General features: G+C 35.9%; 1 protein-coding gene across 3 annotated transcripts in view; it reads left to right on the top strand.

Annotated features, from left to right (window-relative positions):
• CNTN5 (contactin 5) overlaps window positions 1–20,405 on the top strand; it is a 602,495-nt gene that overhangs the window by 562,918 nt on the left and 19,172 nt on the right. For 2 of the 3 annotated variants that reach the window (XM_023920615.2, XM_086882024.1), the window contains 4 exons: window positions 3,114–3,272; window positions 3,698–3,847; window positions 12,651–12,721; window positions 14,849–15,083. In XM_023920615.2, the coding sequence (XP_023776383.2) occupies window positions 3,114–3,272; window positions 3,698–3,847; window positions 12,651–12,721; window positions 14,849–15,083 (615 nt within the window). The remainder of the gene's footprint in view (window positions 1–3,113; window positions 3,273–3,697; window positions 3,848–12,650; window positions 12,722–14,848; window positions 15,084–20,405) is intronic. The other variant, XM_086882023.1, reaches the window with a different exon arrangement.

Raw genomic sequence — 20,405 nt, 5'->3', positions numbered from 1 at the left:
GCACCAAATTTAATGAGATTTCTACAAAAATGAGTGACATCTGCATAGCACTCATGTCCTGGCTAACTGTCATACATTTGTCATCACTGAGGCCTTTGTCCTTTATTAATCCACTTTCAAGAATGCCTGCTGTTGGAAATTGAAATGCTTTTTAGCAGTCACCCTGCAGACTGTGTAAGAGCACACATCTCCAAAAGCATAATGACACATTGTCATGCCTAGGAATGCATTTAAAGCATTTTAAAAACATGAGAACTCTGACAACAAAATATATTGAGAATTTAGCAGGGGATGTCTGCATAAATATTATTTTACAACCTTTAATATAAGCAAGGTGCGTATTCTTTTGTTAAAATATAGTGGCTAGAAACTCTTTAGCAATATTCAGAGTGCATGGGAGAAATATTGTTATAAAGGAAATGTACTAAAATGTTTCCCTTTAATTTTGTTTTTGCTTGGGACCATCATATAATTCTGGGCCTAGGGCTCCAACCCAGTAAAACCATATGATTGTATCAAAATCCCAGCTTTCCTCTAAACTTTCCCTCATGGCTACAAATAAAAATTTCACTAATATTTTCCTACATCAACAGATAGCCTGAAACAGTAGAGAATGGAGATTGAAGAATCACCCTATTTTATTAAATTAGCCCCAGGACTTTCTATTCTGAGACAAAGATCTGACCTGGTGCTTCCCAGCAAAAAACAGCAAACACTTGGCAGGAAGGCAGGAGTGCAGAGAACACATTTTTCTGCCGTTTTCTCCAAGGAAGAAAAGGAAGACATTTGCACTGCAAATGAAATGGGACTCTGGAAGGCCAAGTGCTGCAAGGTGTCCAAAGAGTGGCACCATCTTATTCCAGTCATTGCTTGTGGCTCCATCAAAGGCACTGACAGCACCAAAGTCAAGCCTGGTGAGCGGGCAGAGCAAGGGGAGAGATTCCCAGCAAAGATGTTCATTGTCCATGGAAGTGGAAAAGCTTATTCCTAGTTCTTCCTATGGCCCAGAGCCATACCCCAAGCTCCTCTGAAGACTGCAGTGTGTTGTGAAGACAACATTCTTCCGTCATATATCCATAGTACTAAATTTACTGAATTGAATCTCCTGAATTTCAAACTTTTTTTTCTCTTTTTTGTTGCTATTATTTCTAAATGCCATATGTTTCCAACATTTTATTGTCAATTAGTTGCTTGTAGATCATTGCCAAGCAAATAGAGGCAAGTGAATAGCACAGTTTGCTCTCTCATTTATAGGACTCAATGTTTCTTTCACTTGGAAGATATTGAGTCCAACTATTAGAAAATTCTGATCCTATGCTGTCACAGTTTGTGTAACCATGTTTTAGTTGAAGGCATATCAGAAGAAATATAATATTCACTAATATTTTCCTACATCAACAGATAGCCTGAAACAGTAGAGGATGGAGATTGAGTCAGCAGCCGCAAATGACAAAAATTCACAATATATACAAGTACTTAAATAATGGGGTTTTTTTTAGCCCTTGATGTTCAGATGAATTTGTTTCTAGTCTTGGACTGAGAAACCCAGCCAGTAAAAGATTTTATTGCATGAAATAGCACTAAAATATAAAAATGATAAACTCTGTAGGGCAGAAATACTGGCTGTAACTTCAAAAGGAGACACCAGATTCCTGCATTTGCCGCTTTGATCTGCAGGTGCTGAGCTCTGGCATTTCAGTAAGTGAGACCACACCACTCAGCAGAGCTCAGAGGAATGGAGGTTTACAATGGTCCTATTCTGCTGCAGCTCATGATATGTTCAAACAGCATTGGGCTCCCTCAAAAGTGTGCCAGCAGTGACTTTCTAATAATGAAGTTTTGTTCCCTTCCTGCAGCTCCATTTTGGGAGAAAGTGTCCATTGGTGCACTTCTGATTTCACTGTCCTCCATCTGTGTAGGAGCAGAAGGAAAACATCAGCCTTCAACAGCAAGAAGATGGAAAACAATTAGAAGGGCCTTGGATGCTATAAAATATATATATTTTCCATAAATAATTATAGCTATTAATAATATGATTATTTTATGGAAGTACCAAGTTCTGCCCTCCAGGACTTATATAAGCTTTTAAGTATAAGAAACCACAGGAAAGAGGTTTGTTTTGCATTTACACATGACAGAGACACACAGTTTCCCCAAAACATCTGTCTAAAAATGATTATGGACAAGGATCCTGAACCAGGATCAAAGAAAAACTTGCCTCCAATTTAGTTCGGCAAGTGTAAGTGGACAATGTTTTCAAACACCAGTCATACCAATCATCAAGAAGAATTAAATGAGAAAATTATGGATGGGAGTGGGATGTTACAGCCACATTTTTCTTTGCAAAGTCATTTTTGTTACCAGAGACCTCACTAGCCTATACATTGTGATTAGCATATTCTCACTTAGAGGAGGTAAATGGAAAAAAATAATCCTTTACTTTTCAAATTAAGACATTTTCATGTGATTTTCATGTGAATGGCCTCTAAATAATTCTCAGCTTTTAAAATACTTGGGTTTGGTTTTTTTTATTTTAGTTTTAGTAGCTTTCAATCAAACAGTTAACAAACTTCCAGCAGGAATCCATGCAGCTTTCCTGAGTGGGTGAATTTGAGAAAAAGGATGAATGTTGTAGTCTTGATTCAGGTACTGGTAATATTATTGTTCTTCATGAAGAATGTCCTCCTGTGCTTCATTTTTCTTACAATCTGTCTTTCCCATTGACAAGTCTCACACAAAGAGAAGAGGTGATTGTGACGGTTCAGTCTAGCCTGGATGCTTCTTAAAGTTCCTCTTTTTTTCTTCTACTATTAGGTTCAGAACAATTATAATGGTGTTTTGGGGGTGGTTTTTAATCTGCTTCTTTTTTTAGTTCTTCTACTGTCACTCTGACAAGATAATTGATGTTCACTCATGCAGCATCTAAAGAGCATCAACAATCACAGTTTGCCATCAGAAATCGTGGAAATGAGGTATCTCCATGTTGTTATCTTAGCTCTCGTGTTTCATGGATATTGAACTGCAGCGGGTCCCTACAGAATGCATCTCCTGTATTAATGCTGCACATCCACGATGATGGTGTAGTCTGTTTGACTATTCCACTTTATTTCTAGGTCCTCCTGGTCCCCCAGGGGTTGTAATAGTGGAGGAAATAACAGACACAACAGCAACACTCTCCTGGAGTCCTGGGGCAGACAATCACAGCCCTATCTCCCTCTACAACCTGCAAGCACGCAGTCCATTTTCTCTTGGCTGGCAGACCGTAAAAACAGGTGAGAAAAATTTTCAAACAACACAAGTAGACTGTTCAGAACTCCTGATCATAACAGTAATAATCACTGGCAACTACAGGAACAGATACTCATAAGAAAACAATGACAAAATAAAATCACTGATTTTTTTTTTCTTTTTTTTATTCCTATTGTGTTACTTAGCAACAGCTCTGAAAGGACAGTACAAAGACACCTGCCACGATACATCTGTGAATAAGCAGAAAGCTCTCACCTAAATCCTTTAATCTGTGTCTTTTCAGGAATACTACAGTGCCAAAAACCTAGCTGCGATTTCTGACATATTAGATCCTTGATGTTGGTCATTTCTAATGACCATGTTGTACCACAAACTCTGCTTTCTATCGAAATACTGCACGTCAGCTTCAGATTTCTGAGTGACCTATCCATGTCTTTACTGTCTGCAGTTCCAGATCTGATTAGTGGTGACATGGAGTCTGCTATGGCTGTGGAACTGAACCCTTGGGTGGAGTATGAGTTCAGAGTAGTAGCAACCAACAAAATTGGAACTGGAGACCCAAGTGCACCATCGCGAGTGATCAGAACCAATGAAGCAGGTAAGGTCAGGATAAAAAGGTTATTTTTACAGCACCATCAGAAAAAAACTGCTTTAATATAATAATGGACCTAATTGCCTTGGTACACGTGTGAGTCCAATAATCACAGTTCCAAGGTGATATTCTTTGTAGTGGGGAATCTGTTTTAATGACAGGAATGTTGTTTAACTTACAGAAATTTCAAATAAAACCATTCCCTTCTCCTCTGCTTCATCTGAGCTGCTTTACTTTTTATCTTACACTTAAGCCACTGATGTCTTCCCTCTGATAAAATACTGCTGCCCATAAATTAGGCTGTTTTGCAGTGTCTTCACACAACTGTTCCTAAGCAGCCTCTTCCCAAAATTTTTTCACAACTTCTCTGACTGACAGAGCATGGAATTTTTTCAGCAAGACAAGGAAGTCATAAAAAGCTGCTTAATTTAAAACACCTTGTATTCAAAGTCTTTTTTTGTCTTGCACACTCTACTGTGAACAATTACTACATTTTAATAAATTTCATTGTATTTCTAATTAAGATGATATTGTGGGAGACCAAAAAACCAAAATATCCTATTTAGGTCTCTTGAAAGTTACAATGGACTCATAAGATTTGGAATCCTTTATGATAAATTAGGCAGAACAAAGGAAGGTAAAGAAGATAAAGAGGGACTGGGAATCTGAGTAAAATACTTAGACACTTAGAAAGACATATTTTAAGAAGCAGAAAGAGATAGAGATAGGATTTGGACAAAGCCTCAGATGAGAACGACATGTCAGAACACTTTCAGTTTATTCTTCATTCTTCTGTGTTATTTAGGATGCCTGGACAGATTATTTTGTGTTTTGATGTTTCATCAGTTGAATGATTTTTAAGTAACTTGTTGCACATACTCTTTCCTACCCCCTCAGTGACCTCCCCACAGGCACTGGGAGCTGCTGTTAGGTCCCCCCAAGACCATCTCTTCTCCAGGCTGGACAGGCCCAGCTTCCCCAGCCTCTCCTCACAATGCAACTGCTCCGGGCTCCCCTCCACCAGTGGCCTCCCCTGAACCTGAACTAGTTGTCTTTCACATTGTGGCACCTGAAATTGGATGCTCTGTGTCAGATGAAGTCTAACAAACCTATCTGCAGTTGTAATAAGACATATTTATGTTTTCCTGCCTTAAATAACAGCATATTTGCTAGCTGATATTAAATTTCACTGTACAATCACAGAACAGCACTGAAGTTATTTGATTCCTATTCATGCATGAAAGATGTTTCATTTCAAATTGTCCCCCTCATCTTCTTCAAGCTCCCCACAGTGTGAAATTCAGCAACTTGATAGCAGAAGCTTCAGATGCTCCATACTTTGTTCCATTAAGAAAAGGAGGAGATGAAAATTAAATAAAAACACAAGGTAGTTTCATCTCAAGTTATTTTTTTAAAAAACTCCCTTTCTTCACCACCATTATTCTTTCCTTAATTTTGTACCATATTTCATTGGTAGTACAAATTCTTCTGGGCCCTAATGTTTGAAAAACTTTTCTATTTATTCAGATTATACATATCAGAGAGGACAAAAATATCCTGTAAAAAGTTTATCCTGAAATAGGTTTCACCCCTGGTATTATGCTCTTTCAGACTGAGGAATATTTTCCCTGTTTTCACGAGGATGGTTCAGTATTTTAATCCACCTAGTGCAGTCAAACTGTGGGCTTAAGTTTTTCTGACAAAGTGAAGTTTGAAAATGTTAGTTTTCACCCAGCTATCATGTTTTTAGTCTCCTTCTTCTACTTGTCCAATGTTTAACTAAGGCCCTGTTTACTAAAACATATTCTCAAGTGAAACTCTCCTTAATGCATACTCATCTTCAATGTTCTCTGCAACTTTACCTCTGTAAAAATGAACTGATAAATCATAATATCGATCAACAGAAAAAATTGTGGGAAAGACAAAGCATGCAATGTGGTGATGAATTTTCATCTGGTGCTTGGTATTCATTTCTGGGTAATATTTCACCATTATCGCCATCAGAAAGAACAGAGTCTTTAACTCAAGAAACAATCTAGAATCTGCACAGGGTTGTTAAATTGGAACAATAAAACAATGGATTCTGCTTTAAATAAAGAAGCAAATAAAATTTGAAAGCCCAAACTGTTATACATATAGTTCTTTGAAAAACAGCATACTGCACATAATACGTACGGCACTCTTGAAATGTCAGAGCCTTCATGATCAGCTTCATTTAGGCAGTCAGTTTTTCCTGAACTTCAGATATTCCTGAAATTCAGAGTCTGCTGCCTCTGTATTCCAAAATGCCTTTCACTAATATTGGGAATTATCACCCTTGGTACAGTTTTCAGATGGTATAAAAGATAGGAAACCAGTAAGAGTTTTCATTTGCTTACAACAGTTTTCATATGGGTTTTCAAGTTAGTACATAATTTCCTATCTTAGTGAACCCATTGATCCATTATTGTTCACAATTTCTCTATTACTAATTTTTTTATCTGGAAGCTTCAAAGGAAACTGTCTATTAGCATGATGTCCAGTTCTAATGTCATTGTTCTCAACTCTTAAAGGACATTTATGTGATAAGTCAGATTTCAGAAATTACATGGCATGAACCTCCCTACTCATGACCCAGGCAGAAAAACCTGGCTGTTTGCACTGATGGTAGATGTGTCCTACAAGGGCAAACATGCAGGTTTCCCCTGCACTGGGAAGAAATCCAGAAATACTCATCTCCCATCTGAGAAAGTAACTGTGACTCAGGTTCAGGTAAGAGTTGAGACCCATCAGGCTGAATGGTAGCTGTGTAGACAATCCACAGAGGCAGCAAATGTGTGATTCTGGTTCCATTATTTTACACTTTAATGGAAATCTGCATCTGTAGTTTAATGGCACAAATAATTTGACTGGGGACAAAAGCCTTTTTTTATCCCCACACCTCACTTATTTTATCACTGCTTATCCAAGATAGTAACAACACCTTATATCATTCCATTATCTAAAAATACCTATAAAAATAATAATTCAGATGGTGTAAGGAAACCAACAGAATAATAAACAAGTTTTGACTTGCTTTAATTTTTTAATTAAACTCTAATCTTGTTACTTAGCTCATATTTAGTTAACATGATTGCTTTTCATTGCTACTTCCATTGGAACAGATAATACCACAATTTTCTGGCACATCTAACTTACAGCCAGCTGCTGCACTTCTGTCAGCTCTAGCCTTGATACATATTTCACAGGTCCACAAGTTGCAAAGAGACAATAACATGAATTTAAATACGTCTGGCATTCCACCAAGACAGTCGGGGCATTTGAAGCCTGGGGGCAAAGCATCAATTACATTATCTATTCATGGGGAAACATGGAGAGAGAGAAATTGAGTAGAATCAAAGTTTAACCTGTTAATCATGCATGCAAACTTGATTTTATGAGGTAACAGTGTAATGCACTCTATTAGTAACAGACTGAACACTGGCTTTATTTTTAATAAGTCCTTATATTCCATTAAGTTGCCCTTATTCTCAGCTAGAATTCCTTCACAGCGTAGCAGGAAATGTCTCTGTCCCAGGAAAAAAGTTGGCCAGTTTAGACTGGCTTAAATTTCAATTTTGTTGTTGGGGGTAGTTTTATTTGTGATTTGTATAAAAGAAGTTCCAGATTTTCCCATTATCAAAACTACTTTTGCAATAGGAAAAAAAAAATAAAAGTAACCTGCTGTATGTGGGACATTTGCAGATAATGACATGGTCCACTAAAGCTTTTGTAGAAAATGTGCTTTTTCCATGAAAAAAAACAGAAGGAGAAAGTAGGCTGTAATCACTTACTGGAGGCTACTTAGACTTTGGATTGTGGGCTCAAAATAATATTGACAAGGAATTCAAATGTGCATGCGACAGAAGATGGAGCAGAAGGCACCTGCTTTTGTCCCGTAGCACATACGTATGCCACAGCATGCAGGATTTCAGCCCTATAGGTGGTGATTTGGAGACGATTCAGGCAGAGTCCTGCAGTCACATATGACCCTCTTGTCAGTGAATAGAACTGAATTCAACCTCATAATTAATTACAAATGTTAATAATACAGAGGAAATTAGAACAACATTTCAGATGCTGAGACCAAGGATGCCAAGAGGCATCCTTGTTTTCCAGTAGTTGAATACGTGTGTCATTCTCTTCTGAGATTCTGGTATGTTGTACACTTCATTCCTGAACAGATGAGATATGTCTTGTTATGCTGGGAGGGTGACTACTTGAGGGCTGGTTTTTCACAGAGTGAAAGCATTTTCACTTAATAGCCTCCTGTTTCCTAGATGTGTAGTGCAGGAGATGTACACACACACACACATACATACATGGGTGTAGAGGGAGAATGGAAAGCAGCTGAGAAGAAAAAACTATGTTATGAATATGTTATAACTTTGGTCTCACATTGAAAAGTTTTGCCAAGCTGGTGACAAGCCCACTTACCCCTGCCCATATCTCTTAAAAGGCTAAAAAGTATTGTTTTTCAAACTACATCTGTATCTTTAGTTATAAAAAGCTTTAACATAAATAAGTAACAGCAATAGCAACAGCAACCCTTGAAAAAATGTACCTTGAAAAGTCATTTCTTAAGGACTAAAGACAAGTTTATTTTTTTATCCCCCAAAAAAGTGTAGCAATATCAACATTTTCCTTAATTTTCCTTTATTTGACAAAAGTTTCAGAATTTATATAAAAAATATCCATGTGGAAAATATATTAAAAATACAGGATTCAAGCAGAATAAGAAAGACTATGTGAACTAAGTATGGAATAGGGATTTGGGAATTCTGGAATCATTAGTATATCAAAATATATTATAAACTATAGTATAACTATAAACTATAAATTTGGGTCGCTCATATTAACATCTCTTAGTCTAAAAACAGGAGTTTTGTAAGACTTCTACTTCTCTTTGTCTTCCCTTTAGCTCATCTATTTCCTAATAAAGGATAGGGACCAAATCTAGATTCAAGTTTCTGCTGCAATAATGCAATCATTTTTACTCAATTGTAATTAATTATAATTTTGGTTGCTAAAGACTTTTGTTCTGCCCAAAAATTAAGACAGATTACAAAATGAAGAATCTGTATATTTTCTTGGTAATAAACAAAACATATTGAAATAACACACTAGACATTTCCTTGGGGACAAAAAAATAGCAAACAGACCAAGACACAAACAGAAACACTTTTAAATTATTAATTATTCATTCAATAACATTTTAAAAATTTACTTACAAGACTGGAATGTTAAAAAGAGCATGAACTTGCTTACAAATACTTTCAGCTTTTCCAGGTTCAGTGTGAGATTTTCCTTTCTATTAGGAAAGGAACCTAGAGCTAGTTTAAAACTTTGTTTTTAGTTCATTCACTGCCTTAAAAACATAGAGTGTAAAACTGCTTCTAAACAAAATGCTTATTTATTTTCTTTAGCAAATTAGAATGAAAATAATAATTTTGGATTACAATTAAAAATCTCTGTCAACTCAAGCTCCAATACTCTCATCTGTATTTCTAGTTTCAATTTTTTTATTTTTAATAGTTGAAGAAAAATACAAACTATACATTTTTAACTCAAATTGCTCTGCTTAATTTGTTATAATGTGAAGATGAAATATTTAATAAGCATTAATATTTTTCCCAAAACTGAGTACAAAAAATCTTTGAATCAGGTTATCTTTGCAGTCCACCATTATAATTTAAAAAATAAGCAAAAAACCTAAATTAAAAATAACCCGACAGATAAGCCATCAGCCATGAAGACTGAAGGGAAAGGAATTTTTTTAATCTAATTAAATCACCATAAAGCACAGACCAATTTTGAAAAAATTGGAAGCAGTGGAAGTCTGAAAGGAAAGTGAACATCTACCCCATACGTTTGTGGTGTCAGTATTACCCACTATTTCAAAAGCTTCCCCATTTAAATGTTTTACGTTAAAAATAGGTTTAAAATATATAGATGACACCATCAGTATTTTTCAGCACTTTATAACCACTGTTCCCATACATAAAACCCTCAGCAATAGCAATCCTTTATAGATATTTTGTCCAAAACTAAAACTGTCTGCTTTTCATCCATATTTAGCTTCTAATGATAAGATACGCATGAATTATTAAACAATTGTCATGGCTTCATGTGTAAGTTTTATCCTTCCATATCACCTTTTCTTCATTTATATCTTAAGTATCTTGTCAAATGTTTTGTAGGGCTGCCGAGGGCTACATTTTCCATACCTGCTCTTAGAGAAAATGTTAATGAGTTTTTTGTTTGGTGTAGAGGAGATAAGTTTTAATAGAGTTTAATTTGACTTTCATTTCCAGCATTTCACAGTAATTTCATGAAAATGGAAAACAGTAAAAAAAAACCCTGCTGTTTTTATTCAACTCAAACTCCTGGCACATTTGTTTCAAGATTTTTTTTGCTTGCACTAAGTGTGGGGGTGTATGTATTCAGAAAAAAAAATACCAAACTTCTCAGCTTTGAAAAACCCTAAACAAACCTGTTCCCCAGGCACATGTATCCTGTCTCCAGGAGCCAAGTTTAGGTGTCATATTTGTGTATTTGGTGCAAGTGCATGTCCATGAGTGTCACTGCTGAGAATTAACAGCATAAAGAATGGGAAGTCATTAATTGCATGGCAACAAACTTAGGCCATGAGTGAGTAAATTCAGATATAACGTTGATATTAAGGGGATGGTGCTGAAAGCATGCCTGATATACAGCCTTGGTGCCTGGCAAAAAATGTTTTCTTTTAATAGTTTTCTTCACTTAATAGTTACTCATTTTAAACTGTCTCCCTCTAACTGTCTATACTCTGCTTTGCTGCAGTGCAGAGGAAATTTATTCTTTTGACACATTTATTCTTTTAATGGTTATTCATTTAAAAGAGTTTCACTGTGTGAGTGTACATTTTAGTTTTGTGCAAAAGAAATTCATCCTTTTGACAGTTTTATTCTTTTAACGTTTATTCATTTAAATAGGGCCACAGTCTGCAATGCTGTTAACAAGAAAACTCTAGAAAGAGGATGCTGCAGGTTAAATAAGTCCATCATGTTGGATGCTTCAGAGGAGTACAGCATACTCTCTAATTTCCAATGTGGCAGGTTCCTACATAAAAACTCTATTTGTCTCTATAATTTATCCAAAAATACCTTAGAGAGGCAAGAGAAAAATGGGTGCTAAACAAGGTTTAAATAAGCTCCATTAGAGATAGCATCATAATTTTTGGATGTTAATTAACTGTCAGATGAGGCTTCATCTGCATCTTTTCATACTAGAACATTCGTCACACTGTTGAACATTGATTATATTCTTTCGACTCTGTTTTTAAACCCAGAGGGAAATTCTGTTTCTGAAAGGAAACAGGAAAGAAGGAAGGAAGGAAACAGGAAGGAAAAAGGAAACAAGGAAGGAAGGAAACGAGGAAGGGAGGAAGGAAGGAAGTCAAAGGCACCATATTTTCCAGATGAACAAAGGTGTATTGAAGAGAAACACATTAGAAATCTCCCCTATCTGTCTGCTCAGAGCCACAGATAAAAATAACACCTGCCTCCTTTCCAACAGTTTGAATCAGAATCAATCCATACACTTTGTAGAGTTGCATCATTGATGAAGTAAAGCAGAATCAGGCTTCTGTTCTTTATAGGGGAATTCAAGGTTCAAAAAGTGACTACCCAAATGAATTCTGAAGTCTTAGGTGGATAAGCAGGATTTAATAAAAACTGCATTTTTATTGAACTCAAGCTATCAACAGCGCAGGAATCAGAGAGGACTGTGTACATTTCTTTAAATGCACTTAATTTTGTATAGCTAAAAGGCACAGTGCTACTCACTAAATAAGCTAAAGAACATGCAATAAGGCCTAAACACTTAAAGGCTCACAGTGCGTTTCTACCAATGACCTATGTTCTGCTGTAAAGAAGAAAATATAATATTTGTATCTTAGGACATATTTAATCAAATAGATAATGCAGGTATTGCCTCCTCACAGTGAAATAAACTCAAGACTTTGGCCATCTGATGAGTTTCATTAGAGGCACTAAACAAGGTAATACAAATTACACGATTCCAATGGGACAAGTGACATTTCTGATTTTGCAGAATATGATAATCCGAATAAAAATGTTGATGATAGTTACAATTTACTTTAAAGAATTTCATCCATTTCTCATTTGTTTTAAAACTGCAATGATTAGCTCAATTTTTCAAGAACTGTGGGTAGTATTTCTTCCAGCATTTTGAAAGAAATCATGAGGGATGTTTGAAGCTGGTTGTGTTAAAATTTCTGAAAGTTGGTTCCCCAGTAGAGCAATGAAAAATAGATTTACAACAATTAAAACATTCTCAATCACTAACTACCTGAAAAATCATAGAGACATTATTAATTATGTTCTAAGATTTTACCCAAAATCTGAAATATGTCAAGTTTCCTTGCATTTCAAGTTCTTTGTTAAAAAATTAAAAACAATAACAAGATAATTCCTATTTTATCTCTTAGGTGATCTTCACAGTGAAATTTTTACCAATCTGCAGAAGACATAGTTCTTAAGCAGTTTTTTATTCCAATATTATTTTCTTTCTCAGCTTATGCTTTGTTTGATTTTTCTAACTTGTGTATGCAATTCTCTGAAATGAATCTTGAGCAAATTTTATTTACCTCAGAGTGCTATGTTTTTATTTCTGTTCTGAAATAACAGTCTCGTGTCTTCTGCATCAACTTATTACTGTGGGGAAAACTTCAATAACTTGGATATTCTGGTTTGTTTTGCTTTGCTTTGTTTTTCCTTTTTGCACACAGTGCCAAAGACACCTCCAGCTAATGTAAGTGGCAGAAGTGGAAGGCGACATGAATTAGTAATAGCATGGGAGGTAAGAGATATTTCTGTTTAAAGGTTTTGTTTCATGTTAACTTCTTTGAGCCCAAAGCAAAGAGTGCTCTGCTAGGGTTTCCTTACAACAAACCTTGTCAACACATAAACACAAAATAAGCACTCTTAAATAGGATCTAAAATTTCAAAGTACTGTGGATTTTCATAAGGTCTGAGTAGAAGACATTATGGCATCAGCTCTGAAGTTCTACTAATTTATCAGGCTTTTCTTCCTGATTTGCTGCTTGGGTTTATTTCATTTTTCTGGATCTTATGTAAACACCAGATGAAATAATAGCTCAGAGAAGAGAAGGAAAGACTTGAAAAGTTTTTTGAACTTCAATTAAAAAACAATTATTTTTAATTTTTGAAAAAAAATAAACAAAAGAGAATGTCGAGGACATATTTGTGGTGATCATGCCAGTGGGAGAGATGCTTTCCCTTCTAATCATAAAAAAACAGTAGGACAGAGACTTTTCTTAAGGAGTTTTCAAAACTTCTAGGTTCATCATGAACAGTTTCAGATCCATAAAAATTCGTACATACATTTATATATACATACTCAAGAAAAATCCATCAAATAAATATATGGGGTTATAAAGAAAAAAAAATTATCTTAGCCAATTTGAGGAGTGACTCAGATAGTAAGACACACCAAATTCTAATTATTTCAATTACCAAATTTTAGGACATCTAAAGAGACTTTCCTTCTATTTAGGACATCTAAAGAGACATCTGCCTTTTTCAACACCAGCTACTAGAGACATCTGAGACTGATGTCTCAGATGCTGATTTCAGTTTGCTTTATATTCTATAAGGATAAATATCAACTTCTCTCTTATTAGGAGAGAATTTTCTGAATCCTGAACAAAAATACCAGGTGGCTGGAACTGTGTCTGCTGTGAGTGGACCTAATCCCAGTGCCTAATAAGATATATTAGTATGTAGTTTTCATATTAAATGTCTTTATAGAACTTCCCAGGTGTCTGGGTTGGGGGGCTGCTGGAGAGTGTTGTAACTCCCACTCTGACAGGGGCCAAAACTTTCTTCCCAAAGAAACCAGAGACACAGGGGTGAGACTGCCTTACAAAGTCCATCTTAGCTTTTCATCCTCTGTCCATGGAGTCGTGATTCTTTTTTTTTTTTTCTGGGATGTGCAGCGCACAGCTTCAGAAGGACAGGTAGAAGATTTTGTTGGCAAGTGAAGTGCCAGGTGATGAGACATTCACTGAAATGTGGAGGGGAGAGGATTCAGTGTCACCTGTGTACCAGCTCTGATTCCTTTATCCATTAGCTGCATATCTGTGATGGGCATTTCAAGAGAGGGAGTTTAGACACCCATTTCTGGACATTTCACATTGGTTTAATATGCACACAGCTGTGAAATATAACCTAGTCCCCCCCCAGACTAGTCCATTGATTTCAAAACAAATGTTAGCCATTGTTAATTTACTAATTAGCATTAAAAGTTCCATTCATTGAGCTGGACATGTAAATTTTAGTTTTTGTAGTGATCAGACTCTAAAAGAGATACATCCCTTTTTTAACTGCCTGCTTATGTTCAGATGTGTCCCAATTTAAGTGTCTAATTTCACATGTCCTCTGAGAAGAGAAAAGAAAATATGTTATTTTCCACCAAAACAAAATGTAAAAACCTTTCTGAGACTTAGAACCATTCAGATTCATTACAATGTATTCTAAATATTAAGTTGAACCCTGGAATTGAATCTCTAAGAATTAACACCCAGTTTGGAATAGAATTTAGGCAGTCTGACACCTAGAACCCAAAAGAGTCCCACCACAGTAGGTATTACACTCATCGTCTTACAATATATTGCTTTATATTTTAACAAGGCCATAGGGGCTATTCCACCTACAGACAACTGGTTAGCGGGATGCATAAAAGAAAACATTTTTCTGAGAACAATAGTTCATTCAGTCCTAGGAAAATGATCTAACTACAGTGATTTGGTGAGGAAACTCTCTTAGAAGTTTCTTCCTCTTTGGAAGAAATTGTCCTTATGAGGACAGATATGGTAAGTAAAAGCCTTCAATGGAACTATGACTTTTTTCTAAATTAGTAAAATTATTTCCAATCATAATTAAGTTTCTGAACTTAATTTTTCAGCCAGTGTCAGAAGAGTTTCAGAGTGGAGAAGGATTTGGATATATTGTAGCCTTCAGACCCAATGGAACACGTGGGTGGAAGGAAAAAATGGTGACATCTTCAGATGCCTCAAAATTCATCTACAGAGATGAAAGTGTCCCACCTCTGACTCCTTTTGAGGTGAAAGTTGGGGTTTACAACAACAAAGGAGATGGTCCTTTCAGCCCTATTGTGGTCATCTGCTCAGCTGAAGGAGGTCAGTTCAACATGAAGTTAAATTGCATATGGTAAACTATATTAAGCCTTTAGTACATAATGCATCCTCTTATAACACACTTTTTAAAGCTTAAATTACAAATTTCTTTGCAGAAGTGCTGAATCACATTAAATGGGTTTTGCAGAGAAGGAAGTGAGCTAGCTTGACAAGCTTACCTAGAAAGCAAATTACAAAGTTTAGGAAGAGACCTCAAGCCATGTCAGTCATAATTAAAAAAAAAAAAAAAAAAATAAAAGTACCATGATGCTTATGATGCTTCATCCTTTATATGAAATCATTAGCCTTCATTGTAGACAGGGTTTCTGTAACACTGAGCAAAGAAAGGATGCTATTTTCTAATTTTTCTGAGATTCATGGTCCTTTTTTTGATGGGCTAATCAGACAGAAGCTCAAAGAATAAATAAATTCACTTATGAATGTTCATTTCCTAGTTAATGCATTCTAAAAGTGCACAGAAAGAAATTTTAATTTTCATTTCATTAGCAGAAAGTTCTGACTTTGCATTAATGTCCCAGTCTTCAAATGTCCCAGTCTTCAATGTGAATTATAGGAATAGGTCCCAAGAACAAATGAAAAATGTTTCTTGAAAATTTCTATTGAGAATTGCCATAAATTCTAAACAGTATTTTGTGGGGCAGAAAAGAACCAAACAGAAACAACCACAAGCACTAATTGGTGCTAGTAAAAGAAGTTTTTCTGTTTTGACAGGGCCCAGTGTATAGAAATTGCTACACACAAAAAAGGCAGATAAATGTTATCCACAAGAATATTTTCAGAAGCTCCATTATTGAAATTCATGAACATGAGTTTTTTTCTTTACTATACCTCCTTGAGTTATTCCACTGTCTCCAATTAAGACAATAAAATTAGCAGAGTCCTAGTGCAGATGAGAGGAATTTCATACTCTCCCTATGAAAAAGTAATGTGAAGATAATAATATTTCTTGTGAAGCTGGGAAATATTAAATGTTATTTCATATTAACCCACGACAAATCTATAGCTTTGGAACCATGACATAGCAGACAATGTCTGCTACTATTCTCTCACAGTAATTACAGAGGTTGGAGCTGCTGTTTTTGCTAAAAGCAGTCCCAGAAATTTGGGGTTTCCACTTTTTGAATCAGGATTACCAAGTAGTCATATTTTTAAAAACACAATTACATTTTAAAATGTAAAAATTTCACAGTACAACCTGAAAATTGTACAGTTGACTTCCCTTTTCCTCAATGAAAATGTATACTGTGAGGCCAATGGTGATGTTTTTATTTTTTAATAATTTCATACACTAAGCAAAAAGTTATTTGCAAATAAAGTTTTTCAAAGGAAGAGAGACACACACTTTTTTTTTTTTTATTAGTAGCAGAAGTTATTTGAACAAAAGCTGAATGCTGAATTGTAATAATGCATTCTTTTACCTTTGCTTGCTGTTTGGACGAGATTGGAAATAAAATAAGTAGTAATATATAAGGATTTTTCTCAATCAGTTCTTTTAAAATATGAACTTTACAAATGGTCTTAATAGAATATTAAAATTAGCTTTCTCTAGAAACCAACTTTTCTGATTTTAATTCAGTAACTTGAAAATACCTATCCATTATAGCTTTGCTAATTCAGTCTGTATGTGTCTGTACATGAGGAATTCTATGGGCCTAAATATTTTACAAGACTTATATTTCAGGAAAAATATGGGATGCTGTGACATTGCAATACCAAATTAATTTATAAAAAGCTTTCCTCCAGAAAAAGCCAAGGTAATATACTGAGAATTTAAGGGAGTAATGAAACAGTTTATTACAACTAAATTCTGGGCAATATGAAGATTAAGGACAATAGACATTGCAGCTTGCTATGAAAATGGGGAAGTGCTTTTGAAAGAGGTATGGACTGTCATGCCGAAGGAGCTAAACAACTGAAGGCAGAATTTTTCAAGGATTTCTACTGAAGAGTAGATATTAAGTAACGACTGACAGTACAATATATTATGGTCCTACGGCTGATCCAGCAAACCCTTAGCTTACTTGCTTTTCATCACACATCCTATTCACTCAGAATACATCTAGAGAAAGCAATAGGATAAAATTATTAAAAAATTAAAGCTTTATGTTACATATTAAAGTTTTCCCACATCTACAAATGGATCAACAATTGTTTAATGGCATAACAATTTTGTCTAAGGAAGTCTAAAGCATGTCACCTCTGGTAAGCACACTGCAAAAAACAGTTTTCACAGAACAGATTCATGAACCATGAAGAAATCTCATTTATTAAGAATCTGCTTCTTCTGTATGACTGAAAGGCCTAAAACATTGCCTCCTAAGTAAAAGAACTTGGAAATTTGACCAAAACACTGACCACTTTTTCAGAAGTAAATAGAGTGGCTAATATTTTTCTGTCTATTAAATCAGATCATATAATAAAATCATATAATTATTTGGGTTGGAAGGAACCTTAAATATCATCAAGCTTTAGCACACTTTGCTGTAGACAGAGAACTTTCCACTAACCAAGTTGCTCCAAGTCCCATCCAACCTGGCCTTGAACACTTTCAGGGATGGGGCATTCACATCTTCTCTGGGCAACGTGTTCCAGGGCCTCACTAACCTCACATTAATTAATTTCCCTCTAACAACTAATCTAAATCTCTCCTCTTTTAGTTTAAATGCATTCCCCCTTGTCCTGTTACTATGTGCCTGTATAAAGTATCTCTGCCTTTTTATAAGCTTCCTTTAAGTACTGGAAGACTAGACTAGACAGTCTCACTGGGGCCATCTCTACTCCAGGCTGAGCAGCCCCAACTCTCTCAGCCTGTCTTCACAGGAGAGGTGCTCCAGCCCTCTGATCAACTCTGTGTCCCTCCTCTGGACCTGCTTTAACAGGTCCAGGTCTTTCTTGTGATGAAGACCCCAGAGCTGCTGCAGCCCTGCAGGTGAGGTCTGAGCAGAGCAGAGGGGCAGAATCCCCTCCCTGGCCCTGCTGCCCACGCTGCTCTGGATGCAGCCCAGGACATAGGTGGCATTATGGGCTGTGCAGCACACTGCTGATTTATGTCCAGCTCTTCATCTGTGACAATTCACAAGTCCTCTTCATGGCTGTTCTCAATTAGTTCTCTCAGTCTGTATTTGTGTTTTAGACTGACCCAGTCGAGGTGCAGAACCTTGTATTTGGCCTTGTTAAATCTCATGAGGTTCCCACAGGCCCACTTCAATAGCTTGTCCAGGTCCCTCTGGATGGCACCCTCCCCTTCAGATGTGTCAGCTGCAGCACTCAGCTTGTCATCTGAAAACTTGCTGAGGGTGTCCTTGATCTCACTGTCTGTCACTGATAAAGATATCTTTGAACTCAATGCACTGGTCCCAAGGCAGAGCCCTGATGGATATCACTCGTCACCAGCCTCCAGCTCAACACCTAGACCCAACAGGTATTTAGAAGACAATTACACCAGTGGTTGCTAAAACATCAATGATAGTAGTGACCCAAAGCTGAAAAGGCAAGAAAGTCTACCTGGTCATAGATATTTTAAGACCTTTTTCCTCCTTGCCTGGTCTTTTGACTTCATAAAAATCATCACCAGAACATAGTTCATAAGAAAGTGTCCAGGAACTAAAAGTGCAGATGAATGTAATGGAATAGAGAATAGAATGGAGAGTTAATTAAAAGGATTGTATGAAACTAGACATATAACCTATGGAGAAAAAAAAAAGCAAACATATGTGTGACTCTTGAAAAGGTGTCTTAATTCAGTAGGAAAGTTTGAAGGAGGCGCCTTTCCTGGAAAACTTAGAAAAATGAAAAAAAACAAGTAATCAGAGAGAAAAGAAGAAAAATAGAAGGTCACATGTATTGATGTTAAAAGGGATGATGAAACCCAGGAAGAAGTTCTGAAGAGAGAATGAGGATGATGCTTAGAAGATGCAGGATAGAAAAAAGATGCAGAGTTATCTCAATAAGACAGAACAGAAGGAGACAGTAGACATTTCCAGCAGCATGGAAGGACAAGCTTGAACCTTACATGAGGGAAAACTTTAGTAAGAGAAAGAGACATGAGAGCATGGAAAATTAGGCTACCTGCCAGGAGAAAGGTTGCAGTGTGCAGGCCTGAGGCTGAAAACTAGCATGAACAGAAAAGAGAGAAATATTCTGACCATACCTTCTGTCAGGAAAATAAAGTATCAAATTCTTGCTAGAAAATACTGAAACAGCACTGAAATCCAGTGCAGATACTGATTATTTTTATCCACAGAAGAAAAAACATTTCTCTAGAAGGCTCTAGATCCTGAAAATAAAGCAATGAACAAAAGCAATGATAGCACTTTTTGTTATAAACATTTATGCATTCTCTTTTTATTGATGACTACTTTCCACCTAAATACTGAGGAGCTAAGAATTCCAAGATTATTAATACAAGCTTTCAGTATCAGGGAAAACCATATGCAAATCTCTATGTGTGGCTTTAATTCATTGGAAAATGAAAACTGGGGAAATCAAAAATACAGCAATGGAGGAGGAAATACGAATGTGAAGGTATGGTGGCAAGAAGATAGAAAAGGCTTGCTGATAACAGTGATGGCCAGGCTGGCTTTCTTTAACAAGCATGGTGAGACAAAGTATGAGCTAACACAGGAAAGACAAAAAAAAGTAAGAACTTGAATGTCATAATATGCTGATGACGTGATAACATATCAGCAAATACAAATTCAGTATTTGGATAAAACAGAATAACTGTGGGTTCCAAAATGTAATTTTGGAAAATGGCAATTTAAAAAGTTGGAAGTCAAGCTGGAGGTCAATTGCTGATTACCCTGATCAGTTTGGATGCTGAGAAACACCTTTCTAATTGTTGAAAAATATTAAAGGATGCTGTTATTTATGAGAGAATTTAGCTGTTCAGAGTAGTTTGTATAGTGAAAACTAATTAGTAAGGACTAATGGCCCTGTGTTCTGGCTGTGCTAATTAGCAGATTCTTTATCCAGTACTGACTAAGTGAGAAGAAATAACAGTAAAATAGCTTTGTTCTGTTGAATAATTAAGACACTATAGAAAGCTGATCATAACAAATAACAATGGAGTGTGTCATCTTTAAAAGGCAGGATATTATTTTATTAACTGGAATTAACAATTGAAACTAAAAATAGAAGTATTTTGGAATGTCTCTAAGCCAAATGTATTACAGATATTTGAAGTTTATACTGCAAGAAATGGTACATTTCTGAGACAAGACATTACATATGAGGATCTATAGCTGCACCCTCTAAAATATATTGAGAATAAGTAAAAAGCATACATAATACAATCCAAGTAAT

This window comes from Cyanistes caeruleus, chromosome 3 (genome assembly GCF_971803275.1).
Source record: "Cyanistes caeruleus chromosome 3, bCyaCae1.hap1.1, whole genome shotgun sequence".
NCBI classification, from domain to species: Eukaryota; Metazoa; Chordata; class Aves; order Passeriformes; family Paridae; genus Cyanistes; species Cyanistes caeruleus.
Note: the sequence above shows the minus strand (reverse complement) of the source record. Positions and strands in the feature narration are given on the sequence as shown.